The 19335-nt window shown below is 50.1% G+C and overlaps 1 protein-coding gene across 2 annotated transcripts; it reads left to right on the top strand.

Moving 5' to 3' along the window:
- The first annotated feature begins 533 nt into the window (after positions 1-533).
- On the top strand, positions 534-13505 carry TBC1D21 (TBC1 domain family member 21). Of its 2 annotated transcripts, XM_030875297.2 has the most exons (11): positions 534-593; positions 7308-7415; positions 7554-7657; positions 8560-8654; positions 9166-9276; positions 9389-9489; positions 10384-10480; positions 10832-10932; positions 12209-12325; positions 13012-13095; positions 13473-13505. In XM_030875297.2, the coding sequence occupies exons 1-11, from the start codon at positions 534-536 to the stop codon at positions 13503-13505; spliced, it is 1011 nt and encodes a 336-aa protein (XP_030731157.1). The 2 variants fall into 2 exon arrangements, with proteins under 2 accessions (XP_030731157.1, XP_030731159.1); XM_030875299.2 differs by lacking the exon at positions 7308-7415.
- The last annotated feature ends 5830 nt before the right edge of the window (positions 13506-19335 follow it).

Genomic DNA, 19335 nt, shown 5'->3' with positions numbered 1-19335 from the left:
AGCCCAGACATTCTGATTCTGAGTCTCTGAAAGTGGCACCCAAGAAATCTGAAGTTCTCATTCTAGGTGTTCTCCAGGTTTCGGTACTAGTCCGGCGGGATAACAAGTGAAGGGAGCCCAGAGGAGGGAGATCCCGAGATAGAGAGAAAGGTTTCCTGGTTCACCTCTTCCAGGAAGCCCTCCCTGACCAGCCCAGCACCCCGATGTCCTCTGATCCCAACCCCCACTGCACATCCTGTAAGGGCTATAGTTTTCCTGGGTGACTGGGAGGTTTAGTCCCCTTGGTTCTTGGGTGTGTCTTAACCTCTAAAGCTGAGTGCTCCCATGTTCCAAGGTCTTTGTGATGAGGATTCCAGGGGCTTTGTGACACACAGTGGCTGGCTCTGTTCAAGTATGGGAGGTCAGAATAGGCCCAGTTCCTCCTGGGGATGCAACTCATAGGAAGATCACCTTCCCCTGCTTAATTAAAGCATCACTTAGGGCTCCAAGTGAGCTCTGGTCAGAGGCTGCTTTGAAGACAGCTAGCAGGGACCATGACCACCCTCTCTCCTGAAAACAGCCTCTCTGCCAGGCAGTCGGCCTCCTTCATCCTGGTGGGTGCTCTTCATCAGCTCTGAGGCCCTCCCTCCCCAACCTCTGGCTTACATTAGGACCATTTTCCCCTGTTGGGTAGGAAGGACTAGAGCCCTGAGCTGGCCTCGAAAATGGAGCAGGGTAGGTTAAACCTTGGTCTCACCATCATTACAGACAACAGGACTGAAAAACACAGGTTCGTTTTTACCCTTCTATCTAAGCCAGTGTTGCTTTTCCCCCGTATGTGACATTCTAACTTTAATGAGTCTAGGTCTGCAAGTTGTCTTAAAGATGCTGATAAATTTTCCATGGTGCTTTTGCCAACAATTTTGGTATGCTGCCACCAGGTGGCAGTAATGCTTTTGTTAGTAGGCAGTTCCATGTCCGATTAATGATACACTATTCAATTGAATTCAGCCTCAGTCATAAAATTTTCTATACAGTATATTTTTCAAAATCATAGTAACTAATGATAATGACCTTAACCAATCTCAAGTCTCATTAATCATAGCGATTTAGAGAGTGATACATAAAAAAGCAGAAATGAAAAACAGGCCTCTCTCTCCCAGAGTTTTAAATGTTATTGCTCTATTGAAGATTATCACGAGGCCTTGATTTGAATTTTCTTTATACCTCTCTTCATTTATCTGAAGTTAGAGAAGGATAATAATAAAATAACAAACTGTCATATAGCATTTATTAGGTACAATGACTGTTCTAAATGCATTATTTATATTCAGTCTCATCATAACTCTATGAGGTGGATGAAGCTATTATCTTCACTTGGAGAAAATTGAGAAATGAGAAAATTGAGAAAAATTTCACAATGAGAAAATTGAGGCCTAGGGACTAAGCAACTTGCCTACGGACCCACAGCTAGTAAGTGGCAGAGCTGGTATTTAAACCCAAACTGCGGAGTCCATCTTCTAAATCAGTGATTCTCCAAGAGTGGTGCCTGAGTCTGCAGCATCAACATCAAATGTAAGAAATGCAGATTCTTGAGCTCCAGATCTTCTGAACCAGAAACTCTGGGGATGGGGCCCATCGATCTGTGGTTTAACAAGCCCTCTGGGTGACTCTGACATGCAGCTAACTTTGAGAACCACTGTTGTTTTAAGCTATTTTTAAGATAACTATGCTATACTGATGATACACCCTCCACGCCTGGGTTACTAATAATCACCCAGATAACTTTCAAGTTGCACACATCCCCCCCAAGCTTTCTACTATCAATATGCCTGCCCTCCTTGGGCCACACCCTCTCCCCTTGGTAAGAATCATTAACATGGTTACTGTTGGGAGTATGTCTTGTCCCTCAGATGAACTCAGGCTTTATTGAGGGCTCTGTTGCTATGAGTATTCAGAGGAACACAGCATCAAAAACCCTCATAGAAAGTTTTCCTTATCCTCCAGTGGCTTTCTTATTTTACTAACAATACTGGAGAAAATTCTTAAACCCAGTGATGCAGAGGGGGAAGGAGAGTAGAAAGATGTATGCCTGTAGCCAAGGCTGCTAGCAGATGTTAGAGAGGCTGAACCATTTAAGGCTCCCACTTCTGGACCCCTTTTCCAGAGGAAGCATGGCCAAGCTTTCCCCAGGTTTGCCCGTGGAGACCTTTAACCTGCTTAGGCACACCACAAAGGTGGGAGGAGATTTCCACACCTGCCCTACCTGGCAGTACCCTTCCCAGGGGACTAGGAAAGGCACTACTGCAGAGCTGAAGAGTACCCAGCACCTCGAGGACTACCAGGGTCTCCTCCTGGATGACTAGGTCATTGTACCCAGATTGTGGGCAGGGTGTTAATAGGTTGGCGGAGCAAGGAACGGAGGAATATAGGAGGATGAAGATGGATTTGAGTGGCCATTGAGATGACCACCTCCTTTACTTTGAAGGACCCCAGATACAGATTCTATTCACTTTATTATTTTTTTTGGCCGCGCTGCACTGCATGACGGATCTTAGGCATAGACAGGAGGTGTGGATGTAGGTGAAGAGAGGAAGGGGACTTCCTGTGGAAATTCCTACACACACACACCACTGTAGCCCTCTGCAGGTGGTCAGGCTTTTTGTGCTTGTCCTTTGCTTGCTAGCAAATGTCTTAAATGTTCTGGTGGGTGGCCCGTAGATTGCTCGGGTATGGGGAGATTCAGGGAAGTGGCTGCGCAGAGAGAAGTGGAGTTTGCTGGAAGGAGAAGTCAGTGGCTTTTTATAAACAAATTCAGCCATGGCAAAGTAGGCAGGTGGCCAATTGTTGCAGGTAGAGGTTTAGTAATGCAAATTGTCCGAGCACTCAGCAGATGCCTTCTTGCGATGTTTCCGATTATCTCTGCCTTATTATGTGGATGCCATATCTTTTATTATAGTGTTCTGTGCATAGTACTTTGATTACTTTGCCACTTTCATTGTGTCCAACCCTTTTTTCGTAACTTTGTTCATCATTTATTTTTTAATCTTTCCATGCATTTAATTTTAAGGTATACCTTTTGTTAACAGCGTATGTAGGGCGTATAGTTTTTATTCAAACTGAAATTTCTTGTCTTTTACACTCCCTGGTGGCATGGCGTTGGGGTTAAGCACCCTGACTCTTGCAACAAACAGCTCAGGGTTCAAATTTCAGCTCTGATATTTACTGTACGACTTCAAATATACGAATTAACCCTCTAGGGCTCTGGTTCCCTAATATATAAAACAGTGTAACAACCTCTCCTACCTCATAGGTGGCTGTGAAGATTAGAAGGTTGGTAAATATAAAGTGCTTAGACTATCATCAGTGCTTTTGAAATGTTTACAACTAATAAGGGAATTTAAGCATTTATTTCCATAATCGATTTCTTTGGATTTCTATCATTTTTATGCTTTATGCGTTTATTGATTCCTTGTTGTTTCCTGTATGGTTTGTTTTTATTTTTTAAAGTAAATTTGACGGACTTCCCTCGTGGTCCAGCGGTTAAGACTCCGCGCTTCCACTGCAGGGGGCATGGTTCGATCCCTGGTCGGGGAATTAAGATCCTGCATGCCTAAGATCCAACACGCAGTGCAGCGCAGCCAAAAAAATAAAATAAAAAATAATAAAGTGAATTAAAAGGATAACGTCCTATTCCTATAAATCTCTAATTTTAAAAGTAAAAAATAAAACAATTTCTTCTGACACTATCCTTCAATCAAATAAAAAATTGAATTTGTAGTTAATAATCTTTCCACAAAGAATACTCCAGGCCTAGATGGCTTCACTGGTGAGTTATACCAAATTCTGAAGAAAGAAATAATACTAACTCTATACAAACTATTCTAAAAAATTGAAAAGCCGGAATACATCCCTACTTATTCTATGAGGCCAACATTACGCTGATGCCAAAATCAAAGACATTACAAGAAAACAAAATTATAGACCAATATCTCTCATGAACAATGATGCAAAAATCCTAAATAAAACTGTAGTAAATAATAGCCAATGATGTCTAAAAAGGATAATACAGGGGCTTCCCTGGTGGCACAGTGGATAAGAATCTGCCTTCCAATGCAGGGGACACAGGTTCGAATCCTGGTTCGGAAGATCCCACATGCCACAGAGCAACTAAGCCCGTGCGCCACAACTACTGAGCCTGTGCTCGAGAGCCCGTGCTCCGCAACAAGAGAAGCCACCGCAACGAGAAGCCCACGTACCACAACGAAGAGTAGCCCCCGCTCGCCACAACTAGCGAAAGCCCACGCTCAGCAACAAAGACCCAACACAGCAAAAAATAAATTAAATTAAAATTAAAATTAATTAAAATTTTAAAAATTAAAAGGATAATACATCACCAGCGCGGTTTATCCAAGGAATGATTTAACATTCAGAATAATTCAATATAATTTACCATTTTAGCAAACTACAGAAAGAAAAACCATATGATCATCTCAGTAAATGCAGAACATCCACCCCTGATAAAAACTCTCAGCAAATTAGGAAGAGGAGGGAACTTCCTCAACCTGATAAAGGGCATCTACCAAAAGCCTATGGTTAACATCATACACAATCACGAAAGCCTGAATGCTTTTCCTCTAAGATTAGGAACAAAGCAAAGATGTCTGCTCTCACCACTTTTATTCGACATTGCCCTTGAAGTTCTAGCCAGTGCATAAAACGTGAAAAAGAAATAAAAGGCATCCAGCCTGGAAAGGAAGAAGTGAAACTGCCTTTATTCACAGATAACATGATCATCTGTGTCAGGGTTAGCAAACTTTTTCTGTAAAGGTCAAGATAGTAAGTACTTTAGTCTTTGTGTGCCATACATCTCTGTTGTAACTACTTAACTCTGCCATTGTAGCATGAAAGCAGCCATAGACAACAAATGAGTGAATGGGCATGGCTGTGTGCCAATAAAACTTTATTTAAAAAAACAGATTAGAGGCCTGATTTGGCCCATGGGTTGTAGATTGCTGATCATTGGCCTATGTAACAAATCCTATGGATACACCAAAAAAGCTACTAGGACTAATAAGTGAGGTTAGCAAGGTCGTAGGATACAAGATCAATATATAAAACTCCACTGTATCTGTATATACTAGCAATGAAGAGTTGGAAGTTGAAAGTTGAAAAATAACACTTTTACAGTAGCATCCCCCAAAATGAGACATTTAGGGATAAATCTGACAAAATACATGAATAACCTACACGCCAAAAACCACAAAACATTGCTGAAAGAAATTAAAGAAGACCTAAATAAATGCAGAAATATACTGTGTTCATGGGTCAGAAGATTCAATAGCGTTATCAATTTTCCCAAATTGATCTATAGGTTCAATGCAATCCCCATCAAAATCACAACTGTCTTTATTGTAGAAATTGAGCGGGAGAGGCCACAGCAGTGAGAGGCCTGCGTACCACAAAAAGAAAAAAAAAAAAAAAGAAATGTATTGTAGAAATTGATCAATTGACTAAAATTCATGAGGAAATGTATTCCTAAAGTTCATGCACTCCCTTTTACAATTAAGGATCCCAGGACACAGCCCAGCTCTGCCTGTTCCCTTCTGCTTCCTGCTGAGTGTTGCAGTCTCTGAGTATAGGTTGGGAGATCATGATGGCTGTCAGGGGGGCAGAAGCCTGGCTCTGCTCAGCTCAGGTGACAGTGCCTATGCAGTCGGGACATGGCATCAGGGCAGACCCTGCTTCTCAAGGTTAGGCGAAGGCCAAGATTTTTTGTACCTTCTAGGGCCCATATGTCCTATTTTGGTTCAGAAGATGGAACATGTATGAGTCATTAAAGTGTATTGCTCAATCCATCCCAACAGAACATGGAGCTAGTGGAAATTATCCCCAATTTGGGCCTGTGGGCTCTAATTTTTAATTTCCAGGGCTGTTTTACTTCTAACACCTTTCTACACATGTGGTCAGTGGACCAGCCTCAGCAATCCCCTGGGAGCTTGTTAGAAATGTGTCATCTTGGGCCCCACTCCAAACCTTCTGAGTTAAAATCTGCGTTTAAAGAAGATCCTCAGGTGACTCGTATGCAAATGTAAATTTGAGTCACACATGTGCACATTCAGGTATATATTAATGGGAAGTTGGGAGTTATACACATCAGATATGTCTAGTCACCTGCCAAGCTCTGTCCATCACCACACTTTCAAGTCTGCTATGTGGCATTTCAAGATATTCTCTCCAATACAAGACTCCTAGGAATCTTCCCCTGTTCCAACAGGAATTCAACTCCTAATTATTGTTTTATGAGCATTTTAAATTACTTTGTATGCATTGCATTCACTTCCCCCCACACACACACACACACCTCTGATGTAAACCAGAAACCATTCCTTATGATGCATTGTTCTACTCTTTTAGGAAAGCTAAAATGGAGCTCCTGGAGGTGTTTAATTAGTGCTTGTTTTATATTTTTCCATTATCAAAGCAGTATATATTATTATAGAAAAGTTTGAAAATATAAGAAAAAGGGGAAAATTACTTATAATCCTATCACTCAAAGATAATCACTGTTTTGTTTTTAGGTGGGTTTTTTCAGGGTTTTTTTCTAACAGGATTTTTTTTTTTTTTTTTGCGGTACGCGGGCCTCTCACTGTTGTGGCCTCTCCCGCTGCGGAGCACAGACTCCGAATGTGCGCAGGCTCAGCGGCCATGGCTCACGGGCCCAGCCGCTCCTCGGCATGTGGGATCCTCCCGGACCGGGGCACGAACCCGCGTCCCCTGCATCGGCAGGCGAACCCTCAACCACTGCGCCACCAGGGAAGCCCCCTAACAGGATTTTTATAGTGGTTAATTCACTCTAAGAGTATATAATGTGAAGCTTTTATAATATGTAACGGATGTATGGAGTATAGTACACAGAGAAAGTAGATACTGAATACACAGTTAATACACAGTTTTGTTTTCTTTTTGTCCGTTAACATTTGTATTTTCCCAGATTATTATTCTTTCCTTGTAAGCATCAATTTAAATGCCTCACAATATTCCATTAAGCATATAAACCATAGTTTACTTAACTATTCCCTTATTGCACAACAGTTAGAGAGTGCTTGCATTTTTCATTTTGGTAAGTAGTGTGCAATGAAAATGACTTTGCATACAGCATTTTTCTATATATTTTCAGTAATTTCCTCAGGATAAATTTCCAGAAGCGAGTCAGAGGCTGTGAACTTTGATTCACACTGCAAAATCCAGAGTATATCACTTAAAAATCACACTTAAAGAAAAGCCAAAGGTTCCTAACAGAGGGCTGAGGTGGTTGTCCTTGGCAGGTGAAGAGAAAACCACCCATTGACAAGACGGAATGGGATGGCTTCTTTGACGAGAACGGTCACTTGGCCAAGTCACGAGACTCCATTTGTGTTAACATCCTGGAAAGGGTAGGGTCCTCAGCTACCCTTGGCCTCACCCTGGAACTGGGGGACATGGGCAGGCAAGGGGACAAGCATGGCATTGGGAGGGGCCCTTTGGGCAAGCATCTGGAAGGCCCACGACCTCTCACCTCCACCCCTCCCCAGGGTCTGCACCCCTTCGTGAGGACGGAAGCCTGGAAATTCCTTACGGGCTACTACTCATGGCAGAGTTCCCAGGATGAGCGGCTCATGGTGGACAGTACAAGGAGGTAGAACGTTCCAGATCCTGTCAGGGGAGGGTGGCTGGCGGTGCAGGTGGGAGGGGGTGCCCACCCCAGCCTGGTAGGTTCAGGCTTCTTCCTTCAAATGGACTTCTCTTTCCAAGAGACAAAATCCCCACGGCTCTGCCGACTCGGGGCCCACATTCAGGGGGCATCGGTACCTTCCCCCATCCCCACTCCCGACCCCGCACCCCAGCCCGGCCATGTTTACCAGTCCTCACTCTGCTGACTTAAGCTGGATCCCAGCACCTCCCAGCTGTCCTCCCCACACCGCCCAGCTCAGCCCAGCCCAGCCATCCCTAGACCTGTGCAGCCTTCTTGAGGTGGAGAAAATTCAGTTAAAGATTTAACTTTAACACAGTATTTAACTGAAGATCCTTCAATTAAATACACCTGCAAAGACCCTTTTCCCGAATAAGGTCATATTCACAGGTTCCAGGGGTTAGGGCATGGACTTATCTTTGGGGGTCACCATTCAACCCACGACACCACCTAAGCTCGTTCTAATGACGGGCACAAAACATTGCTTCATCCAGTCCTTCTAATTCTGAGGCATAGGTGCTAGTGTTAGCCTCATTCTACAGACAAGGAAACTGAGGCTTAGGGAGGGCTGGTGATATCCCCAAGTCTTGACCCTAGTGGCAGACACCCAGTACTTAAGTTGTAATCCAGGATTCAGGTGCAGTGGTCAGACTGCAGAGCCAGAGGTTAAACCTGTCACCCCGCTGCACTCCAGGCAGACATCAGATGATGGTTAGGGCTGGCAGAGGCAGGGAGAGGGGAGGCAGCACAGGTAGCAGGCACTGCCTGGGTGAGGGCACTGCTCAGGGTTACCCCGACTGGCCTGGAAGGGAAAGCTGCCTCGTTCAGCCTCAGTTCCGTTCTCACAGGAAGAACTACAAGGCCTTATGCCAGATGTACGAGAAGATTCAGCCCCTTCTGGAAAACCTGCACCGGAACTTCATAGAGACTCGGAATAACATCGGTGAGCCAAGGAGGGTGGGCTGTGCTGGGCAGAGGGGAGGGTTGGAGGTCATCCCTGCACCACCTCAGTCACATCTGTGCGCTGGTTCCTGGGAGCTGCCTTGACATGTGCCAGGAATTTTGCCAGCTAAACCTCGGTTAGTCTGTCCGCCTGGCTCTACTGGCTGCCCCTAGATGCCCAGCACTGTGTATCCCTGGGTGTATGTTGTTTCTGCTGTTTGTCTACATCTCTTTCCCCCTTGGCCTTGAACTAGATTGAATTATAGTTGGTGGGGGGGTGGGACATCCCTGGCAAAGGGTACGGCCTGGTCAAAGATTCGGAGGTGGGAAAAAAGCCCAGGCAGCTCAGGTTGTGGTGAGAGGCAAAGCCTGGTGGGCTGATGTACCTTTTTCATGGCCCCCTTCCCAGGATGTCCTGGGTCCTAGCCTCTTGGAATGAGGGGAATAAACTCACCCATGGACCTTCTGCTGGAGGTGATCTGGTGCCTCACCATCCCTTGCCCCCCACCTAGCATACGACATCCAGAAACTCTATGACAAAGACCCCCTGGGCAATGTCCTTATTGATAAGAAGAGGCTGGAGAAGATTCTGCTCCTGAGTTACGTCTGCAACACCCAGGCAGGTGCGCCAGAGGGCTGGGTCTCCCGTCAGCCCCCTCTTCTCAACCCCTTCCTGGGATAAGGCCGGTCCAAGCCCAGGCTCCGCCCCTCCTCACTAGCTCCCCTCCACCCCAGAGTACCAGCAGGGCTTCCATGAGATGGTGATGCTTTTCCAGCTGATGGTGGAACATGACCATGAGACCTTCTGGCTTTTCCAGTTCTTCCTGCAGAAAACGGTGAGAGCTGAGCCTGGCTTAGGGACCACCCCCATTCCTCAAACGACCCCTTGAGGTTCGGCAGGCACTGGCAGCCCCAGCCATTTCCTCCAGCCCTGAAGCAGCCCTCTGGGTCCCAGAGGAGCTTCTCCCATGGAAAGACAATGCCAGCCCCGGTGGGGTGTGTTCTGGTTGGGGGGTGGCAAGCATTGGAACTGAGAAGGTGGGTAATGATGCTCTGGGTCCAGCTCTTGTCAAACCTTGAAAGGTTTGGCAAGGCCCAGTGAGGCCCACCTTTCTCCGGGCATTACCCTCCCAAAACATGGCTCTGCTCCTGCAAATCCTCCACGGCTCCCCACAGCCTCCAGAATAAAATCCAGAAACCGCAGCCAGACATTCAAAGTTCTGTCTTCAGTCTTGTCTCCCACAGTTACCTTCACATGACCTGCATCTGGCCCCCCAGGGCGCCCCCCACACTGTGAGGTGGAGGGCTTTTGAAGGTGCTGCCCCCCATTACTCCCTTTCTGGAAAGCCTTTCCTCATGAGCTGTGAGAAGCTACCCAGAACCCACCCCCATCCCTCTCTCCATCCCTGCAACAATGTGCACACTGCTCTTTCCTTGTCCTGATTGGTCCAGACCCATGGCATGTGTCTGGAGGAATAACTGGTCTCACTGCATTGTGAGCCACTCCTGAGACATCTCCACATGCCCACCATACACACACACACACACCAGACACAGACATGATGTGTGTTTGCAAACACACATACACTGACACTCAGACTCACACAGAGACACGTGCCCGGCCCAGAGCCAGACACGCACAGGGCCTCCAGAATTGGGGAGCTGATGAAGCAAGACTGACTCTTCTGATGCTTTCAAGGGGTTCCCTCCCTCCCACCCATCTTTCCCAGGAGCACAGCTGTGTCATCAACATTGGGGTGGGCAAGAACCTCGACATGCTCAACAACGTGATCAACTTCCTGGACCCCGTGTTTGCTGAGCACTTAAGTGAGTGCGCCCCTCTACCATCTTACATGTCCTCCAACCAGAGCAGGCGTGGGAGGGGGCCGGGACCCAGTCCAAGGCAGTGGCGCCCAATCATGTGAGAGGGAGCAAGGTCATTTGGTCTTTTCTTTGGGCCCCAGCGAGAGGGTTCATCTGGATGGGGTTGAAATCTGGACAGTTGGAAATCCACCCCAAACAGTCTCCAAGGGCAGATGGAAAAGTGACAGCCCAGGTCTTTGTATTTCCCAGCGTGTTTATGTGCTCAGTTGTTTGGCCTCATCTGTCTGTCTTTGCTTTATCTCCTGTTCCCCTGACCATGGCCCCCTGGCTGGCACCCTGCTTCTCTCCCCACAGAAGGGAAGGGTGCGGGGGCCGTGCAGTCCCTCTTCCCCTGGTTCTGCCTCTACTTTCAACGTGCCTTCAAGTCCTTCGACGACGTCTGGAGGCTCTGGGAGGTGAGGCGCTCCTCTGGGGCAGAGGATAGACCCTACCCCTAGGGCAGGCGGCAGGGAAGCCCTTTTCCTTGCCTCCCTTGATTGCTGGCTTTGGATGGAGTTCACTGGGATATATTGGGCCACTGAGCCTGCTTCCGCCCTGTTGGGAGATGACAGAGCATCAGTTGGTCCATCTGTTCATCTAATCCCACCACTGTACCTTCTCAGGGCAGCGCAGGCAGGAGGGGCCTCGTGGCCTGTGCGGTGGAAGCCTGGCCTGCGTTCAGCTTCCCTGCCACCTTGCCTGTGCAAGGGGCCTCACTCTGCTCTCACTTTCCCAGTCACCTCTTCCTCGGCCTTCCCCTCCACCTGAGCACCCACTTCTTCTGAGCCCTGACTTCTGGAGAAGAAGGGGCCCCCAGGGACAGGTCGCACCTGCAGTTATTTGACCCTAGTTTCCGGGGCATCAGCAGATGAACCTCCCCGGGAACAGGCCCACCGCCCATCACTGCCCTGCCCAGTGGCTGCCACTGCCTGCAGGATCCGGCCCACCGCTCAGCCTGACATTCAGTGCCTCAGAAATCAACTCCCCCCACCTCACCCCTCCCTCCTGGCCTGCTGGTCTCCATGCTCAAGTCCATGACCACTGCCAGGCCTTTGGTGACACCCCTGGATTGCTGACTTTCCATCAACTGTTGCTTTGCCAAAGCTCCACTCAAATGCTACAGAGAGGGCTTCCCTGGTGGCGCCGTGGTTGAGAGTCTGCCTGCCGATGCAGGGGACACGGGTTCGTGCCCCGGTCCGGGAGGATCCCACATGTTGCAGAGCGGCTGGGCCCGTGAGCCATGGCCGCTGAGCCTGCGCGTCCGGAGCCTGTGCTCTGCAGCGGGAGATGCCACAACAGTGAGAGGCCCGCGTACCGCAAAAAAAAAAAAAAAAAAAAAATGCTACAGAGAGTTACCCAGTCATTCTTGGCATTCTCCCTCTCTCTCTCTCCCTCTCCCGCCTTCTGTCTTGCTCCCTCCCTCCTTCCCTTCTTCCCTCTCTCATTCTCTCTCCCTCCTCCCTCCCTCTCTCTAGTGAATTCCCTGAAGGCTTTTTCCCTGAGTCCCCCAACAGCAAGCACCATGCCTAGAAGCCCAGAGGTTGAATGAACGAATGACTGAATGAATGAGCACGTCGGCAGCAAGGCCCAGACATGATGGACGGGGCCACGTGGCTGGTGGGTACCGCACCATCCCATAGGCGTCTGCAGTGTCAGGCCACAGGTCAGGCTGAGGCTCGCCCACCTCTGCAGGTCCTGCTGACGGGAAAGCCCTGCAGGAACTTCCAGGTGCTGGTGGCCTACAGCATGCTGCAGATGGTGCGCACGCAGGTGCTGCAGGAGAGCATGACGGGCGACGACATCCTCCTGGTGAGAGCACCCTCGGGCCCGGCCCGGCCCCACCGGCTCCTGGAGGCCCCCGACGCCCACACCATCTCTGGTGAAGGCCCCTGGGTCGGGGGCCCTGGACTCCAGTGGCCCCTTTGCCCCTGGGCAGGAATAGTGACGAGACTGACATACCCCGAACACTGTGCTGCATGCTTTTAGAGACCAGCTTGTTTAAGCCTCGTGACAAGCCTGACACAGAGGGGCCATACGCTCATCGTCATCATCACCCGTGTTCAGCAAATGGGGAAACTGAGGCCCTGAACAGTTCTTAAGCTTTAGGCTTGACAGACTGACAGTGAACTCTTTGGCCCTAGGGTCCTCCTGTGACAAAAGACCTGGAATTTTCCAACAATTCTAAAAAGCAGCGGAAGGCTTTGTCAAAAACGTCTTAGAGAGCACCCCAATCATAAAATGAGTCATCCTAGAAGCCCATGCGACGCTCGGTGGAACCCCAGGACTCCCTAGAGCCCAGAATGAAAACTGCATTTACCATCTTCCCAATAGAGAAAATTCCATGGGTACAATTTCAGGCAGTGTGCCAAGCTGGTGGGGGGGGAGATCAGCTGGCCCCAGTGACTGCCGTGAGCGGCGGTCTTGTCCCCTTGAAGCGTCAGGTCGCTGCCTGTGCCCGGGGAGACCTGATTTCGCCCCACCTTCTCCCGGCACAGGCGTGCAACAACCTCATAGACCTTGATGTTGCTGAGCTGGTCTCTGCTGCCTGCACAGCCTACGCGGAGCTCGTCCAAAAGGATGTAAGTTACCCCGATTACTTGTCCTCCTTCCCTTCCTCCTCCAAGAAGCCCTCCCCAGTCTCCCAAGCCCAGCCCATGGCAGGTGTATTCAACTTCAGGGACACAGCTATGTTCTCTGCCACCAACCCACAGGGCTTGCTCTGCATGGACTTCTCACAGGTTTGCCTGTGTAACTCCTGCCTCCCCAAGTAGATAGACTGTGCTTCCCGAGAACATGGCCCTCTTCCCTCGTTCCCTGCGTCCATCCCGGCAGATTTGGGCACAGGGCGGGGCACCCAGGGGCTCAGGAGAATGTCACTGGCTGAATGAAGCGAAGAATGAGAGCGACAGACCAATGTCTGTCTGCCTCTACCTGCCGGAACCTTCCTCTCCCCCAGGTTCCTCAGCCATTAAAGGATTTCTTTCTCTGAGGATACTCACAAGGAACAGACGCCCTCAACAGACAGAATGAGGTGGTGCTTCAGCCGCGAGGTCAGGATCAAGTCCGATGGGGCGTTCGGGTGAGGGTGTAGGTAATACAGCTGTGACAGCAACAGCCTCCTGGAGTCATGGTTCATGATAAGCAGTGTGTTTCCCGGGGGGGCGCATAAGAGCAGAGACAGGATTGTTTAACGAGACGAGAGACTGCGAGGGCTAGAGAGAGGGCACACACTGGGAGGAGACTGTGCTGGTCAGCCATCCCTCAGTGGCTGAGGGCTTTCCAAGGCTGCAGTGGTTCTGCACCAGGAAACAAATGGTTGAGGGTATAACCGACCTTGAGAGCCGGCTGCCTCCTGTGGAAGAAATGGACGTGTCTAACAGGCTTGCTCCATCCCTGGTCCAGAGAGGAGGGCCCAACCCCCTGGCTCCCCTTACTCCCAAGGTACCAGTCTCACGTGACATTGTTTTTCCAGAGCCTCCCCAACAAACTGTGGAAGGTCCCAGCCCAAATCTCTGGCTAGCAAGCGACTCCTCTCCTGGTTTCAAAGCCCCCTCACAATTGCACCTTCATTTCTCAGCCTGGATGCCGCCTCAAACTAAACTCTCTTTTGCAGACTTAATCTCTCCAGAGAATGCCATCTTTTCCCTGACCCGGGCAGTGCAGACTCTCCCTGGAGCAGCGGTGCCTGCCACCCGCTCTCCCCAGACTGTGCCCCAGCCCCGGGCCCCCCACTCTGCCTGCCCATGCTCTGAGGGGTACCCTGAGGACAGACATGAGGTTGGCCAGAAGGGGCTGAACCAACAGAGAGACAGGGGGCTGGCCAGGTGCCCCCATCCCCATAGCTGCTTGGCAAGTGTGTATACACACACACACACACACACACACACACACACACATGCAGAGCCCTGCCCAGTGGCTACACTTTTTCAGAGGGGGCTGATGGATGCGGGGGAGGGATCTGCTGTTTTGCTGTGGACCTGGCCCTTGGGGGTGAGGTACAACCATCCTTCTCACTCTCCTGCTCCCGCCCTGTCACTCTCAGTGACCATCACTGGAAAGGCACTATGTCCCCAGTTAGTGTCTGGTCTCCTTCCCCTCAGGTGACAATCTCCCATCCCTGGCTGACTCTGAGTCTCTTGGCTGCTGTGTTTCTGCTGGAGGGGGTTACTCGGAAGAATGGGGTCCTGTTCCCCCCACCAGGGTCTTTTCTGCATGGCTAGAGAGCCAGCGTTTGCTGGGCAGGAAGGCACATGGGTGAATTCATATACTGCGCTTCTCCTTAGGCTTCTGTTCCCAAGACAATTCATTTAAACAAGGGTTCCTGCATGGAATACAGTTCTCTAAGAACAAAATTGTGTTTCCAGTTTACTGAAGAACCAGAATAAAAGACATCTCGATGAGCTGTGGCCTTGGGAGGAGAAGCGTCCATAGAAACATCGGTGTGCACTTCCTAATGCTTCTTTTGGCCTGGTGGCATTAGTTGGCTTATGACTTTTGGTTGGGACATACACGCAATGCCAAACATCTATTCCAAAACGAAACAATTCAAACACTCGCCTTCTAGGCCAATGGTTTTCAAACCTGATTTTAAAATCATTGGAGCCTCATTGTTACAAAATCTATACCAGGAGCCCAATGGTTGAAGTTTGGGTGGGAAGCCCAGCGCCTTCCTCTCTGTGACCCCCCTCAGACCCCTTTCTGAAGGTCATCATTTTCTCCAAGGTACCTCCAAGGAAGCTCTAGCCTACTGGGAGCATGTTTGCAAACCTCTGTTGCTCTTAAAGATGAACTGGATTAAGTCTTTACACTGAATTGATCCAGGTTCAGATAAATTCCAGGTGACAGAGTGATGGAAATAAAGATCTCAGAGGAGCTGAACATCTCTCAGCTCATCTGCTGTGCTCCCAGCTGGTGGACTGTAGATTAGGATCTTCCCACACTGCTGTGTGTATCACAGAGCCAGCACAGACTTCTCCCCTCTTAGTTGATCACTTTTATCACCCAGTGTTATTTTTCTCTAGTAAGGTCCAGTCCTGAGATAGAACTATGGGAAGCATTCAAATCCTAGAGACTAAGTTCCCTTCAGTGTAGAGACTGTGCTGGTCTAAATAATTTGTTAATTCAATAGACATTTACGGAGTCCTTACTGTGAAGTTACCCACTGTCCAGGCACAGAGAATTCTACGGTGGGGGAAAGAGGGACACAATCCCTGCTTCCATGACACGTATAGTTGAGTGGGAACCAGGTAATCACCTTAAAGAATGTAGAATTGCACATTCCTTTTGTGCTCTGAAGGAAAGGAACATGGTTCTAGGAGAGAAGATAGAAATTAGTGGTGGTGGTGGTGATGCCAGTGACAATGGCGGGGATTCAAGCATGATGGTTGTGAGGACGATGGTGGGCGGGAGGAGTTGTGATGTTGCTAACGATGGTGGTGAATGACTGTGGTCATGATGTCAGTGAGGGCAATAGTGACAGTGGTGGTGGTGGTGGTGAAGGTGATATCAACGGTGCTGTAGTGTTGGTGGCAGAGGTGACAATATCAGTTTTGGTGATGATGGTAGGGATGTTGGTGATAACGGTGGTTGTTAGTGATGTTATTGGTGTCAGGGGTGGGGGGGTTGGTGGTAGAGGTGCGATGTCACTGACGATGGTGGAGGTGGTGGTAGTGGTGATTCAGTTCCAGCAGTGGTGGAGATGAAGATGTCAGTGGTGGTGACAGTAGTGCTGGCTTTCATTCAGTTAACAAAAACTGCCTACAATAGCCATCTCTGTATTGATATTGGTGATGGGGTTGGTGGTGACGGCAGTCATGGTGGAGATGAAAATAGGGATAAATTCATTCTGGAAAGACTAGTGTCTACACACTTCCAATGAGCAAGACCTAAACATAATATTTTTAACTGAGCCATGGTAGTCATGAGCATAGAGATAAAGTAAATGGAAGCGCCCAGGCCCTATCCAAGCTTTCCAAAACTTGGTCCTCAGCCTGATATGAAAGTTTAGATTGGCTATATCTATTCTATGACCTCATCCCATCTCTCCTCCTTTCACTCTTGTTCCAAGCCTCTTCCCTGGAGGTCATTCATTTCCCTTCTCTGGCTACCTTGAATGACCCCAAGACAACTCTTTGTTCCTGGAGCCAGGATAATGGCTCTCTATCCACCTACAGCTTCACAGAGGTGGCATGTATAAAGACCCAAGTTCTCTGGGCCCCAGAGTCTGTGTTTCTGACTCAAAGAGGGATAAAGGAAATGGGCTCTGCACCCACCCTCCAGCTGGCCAGCAGAGCCCAAGCCTGGGCTGAAGCCCCTGACCTCTGTCCAGTGAGGGGGAAGGGCTACACCTACTGCAGGGGGAAGGACATAACTAGTGGGACATAGTGAGAGGGGCCTCCACTGCCCAGGACTCAACCCCATTGCTGTGATCAGACTTGAGTTTGGAACACTGGCCTCTCAAGGGTACAAGGGAGGAAGAAAGAGAACGAGTAGGAATTGAAGGAAGAAAAAAGAGAAATTCTAGAAAATTGGGGGAGGTAGTGAAATAGGAGGGAATGTGGGGCTTCTTGCTCAACTAACTAAAGGTCATCTTAGTGACCATCAGCAGAGACATCAGTGTTGGCTGAACACAGCAAAGTGACAAACGGTACTTGTGTGCTGATCTCCAAGGCTGATGCTTTCCATGGATGTGCTTCCCAGGCCACTGCCCCATCCCAACCACAACACACACACACACACACACACACACACACACTGCAGCCTTGCGGGTATCACTGGTGGTTTTGTTTTTCAATCTGATTGACATGTAACTATGTCGGAAACGTCTTTTTTGCCTGCCTTTCAGAGAAAGGATGTTCAGGTCCATTTAGACCAAAGGAACTCTCTAGTCCTTCTCCCTTACTGCACTTGCCACCCTCCCCTCCACACGCACACATACACACTTCGATCCATCACCAAGTCCTGACAGTTCTACTCCTACATAGACCAGTTGCTCAGTTCTGTCACTGCTGGGGCGAGAGTGTGGCTTGACCGTGCTCTCTGACCCCTTTTCCTCTGGGTGGACTCCGGCCAGGGTCTGCAAGTCCAGAGCTCATTAGTGCTGGGGCCTGAGCTGCCTCCTTAGTGCCGTCGCCAGCTCATAGTCAGGAGGGGCTGCCCCAGCTCTGGGGCTCCTGGTCCGGTCACCACCAACCCCAATGGGAAGCCTCAGGCCCCAGAATGTGGAGCCGCAGCCCCCTTCCCAAAGGGCAAGGCAGCCAGTCCTCCCTAATCCCACCCTCCCACTAACCCCTTAGGGGCCTGAAGCCCCAGGGGGAGGGAACTGTGACAAGGGGAAATGGGCTGGAGCTCCAGGAGGTCAGGAAGGAGGGCACAATAGTCATAGCTGCACTTGCTGAGCACTTCCTATGTCCCAGGCCCTGTGCTAAACATGTCACAGGCTTCCTCTCCCATAATCCTCGAATTCAGAAGACAGATGCCATCATCACCCTCATCAGCACGGCAAAGTTAGAATGTGAACGCTGACAGCGAACACCAGAGCCCCCACTGTTGGCACCCCAGCCTTGGTCCTGGGGCAGGTCCCCATGTTCATGTCTTCACCTGCCCACAGCCTTACTCAGGGTCTGCCCTCTCCCACAAGGCGCACACCCGAGTCTCCTGTCTGGTCCTCCTCAAGGCAGACTCCCATCTCACAGGCCACCCTTCCCCTGGCAACCGAGGACCCACAGGTGGGCCAAGACGTTCTGGGGCTGCACTACCTGGGGGGACGTGCAGGGGCTCTGTCCCACTTCCCTTATCCTGCCCTGGGCAGGATATGCCTGTTATGACCCCAGAAAGTTCGGGGAAGGCCAGATTACAGCCGCGTTTACTACAGCTTGTTTGAAACAACATTCCTTCTCCAGGATGGGGGCTGGGCTGGGGCTCTGGGGTTGCAAGGACATCAGTGCGCAGGGCTTGAGCGTAAGGAACCAAGAGGGGCTGCTGGGCCTCTCTGCCAGGCGTGGAAATGGCGGCAGCAAAGCCCGGGAGTCTGGAATGACCCGATGGGTGAGTCTGGGAGAGGAGGGGTGGAGCAGAGCTGCACAGGAGCAGCCCCTCCCCTTCCTGGCCCCTGCAGACTCCTCTCTGGATCAGCCACGGGCCGGGGGATGCCACTGGGCAAGACCAAGGTGGAGACGGGGGTGGGGTGGAGGGGAGGGAGGGGCGGGGAATTTCCAGCCACTGCCAAGTGCTCTCCCGCCACGCGTGAGCCATCAGCCACGTGGCTCAGGAGGGAAGGATTTATTTCTGAGGCCTCCAGCAAAAGCACTAGAATCCAAATCGTCCTGCCAGCTCCCGGGGCTAGGTGAGCCTTTAGTGAGGGAAAGATCAGCGGCAGCTGGAAATGAGGGAGGGAGGTCTCGGGAGGCCGCGGAGGCTGGGGGCAGGGTGGGAGGGTAGAGCCACAAGCAGCCCTTTTAATCTTGGCTGCACATTAAAGTCACCAGGAAGCTTTTAATAATAACCGTGCCCAGGGCCCACGGGGGGGGGGGGGGGGCGGGGCCAGGGCGCTGGTATTTTTAAAGAGCGCCTCAATGTGCAGTCAGGAGGAGAACCCACCCCCCCCCCCAGCACTCAGCAGGCATTGGATGGAGTGGGCTTAGTGGCTTAACGCCTTCCACACAGGATGGGGGAGGGACTTGCCCAAGGTCACACAGTGAAGGGATTACAGGAGGTGGTGGGGGGGACAGGAGTGGCTGTGCAGGGTGCTATCCTGAACTGATACTAAGAACCAGAGCTTGTCTCTGCAGCCAACCCCCCCACCCCCACCCCACCAGTTC

The sequence above is a fragment of the Globicephala melas genome, chromosome 2, assembly GCF_963455315.2.
Source record: "Globicephala melas chromosome 2, mGloMel1.2, whole genome shotgun sequence".
NCBI classification, from domain to species: domain Eukaryota; kingdom Metazoa; phylum Chordata; class Mammalia; order Artiodactyla; family Delphinidae; genus Globicephala; species Globicephala melas.
The sequence above is the reverse complement of the archived record's forward strand: the minus strand, read 5'-3'. Positions and strand labels throughout refer to the sequence as shown.

What these genes read in the sequence shown, in the direction of transcription:
- TBC1D21 (XM_030875297.2), top strand. Translation starts at nt 534, where the DNA reads ATGACCACCCTCTCTCCTGAAAACAGCCTCTCTGCCAGGCAGTCGGCC. An exon ending in CGTCTGCAACACCCAGGCAG is followed by an intron (nt 9,277 to 9,388) that starts GTGCGCCAGAGG and finishes CCTCCACCCCAG; the next exon opens with AGTACCAGCAGGGCTTCCAT. An exon ending in CGGGCGACGACATCCTCCTG is followed by an intron (nt 12,326 to 13,011) that starts GTGAGAGCACCC and finishes CTCCCGGCACAG; the next exon opens with GCGTGCAACAACCTCATAGA.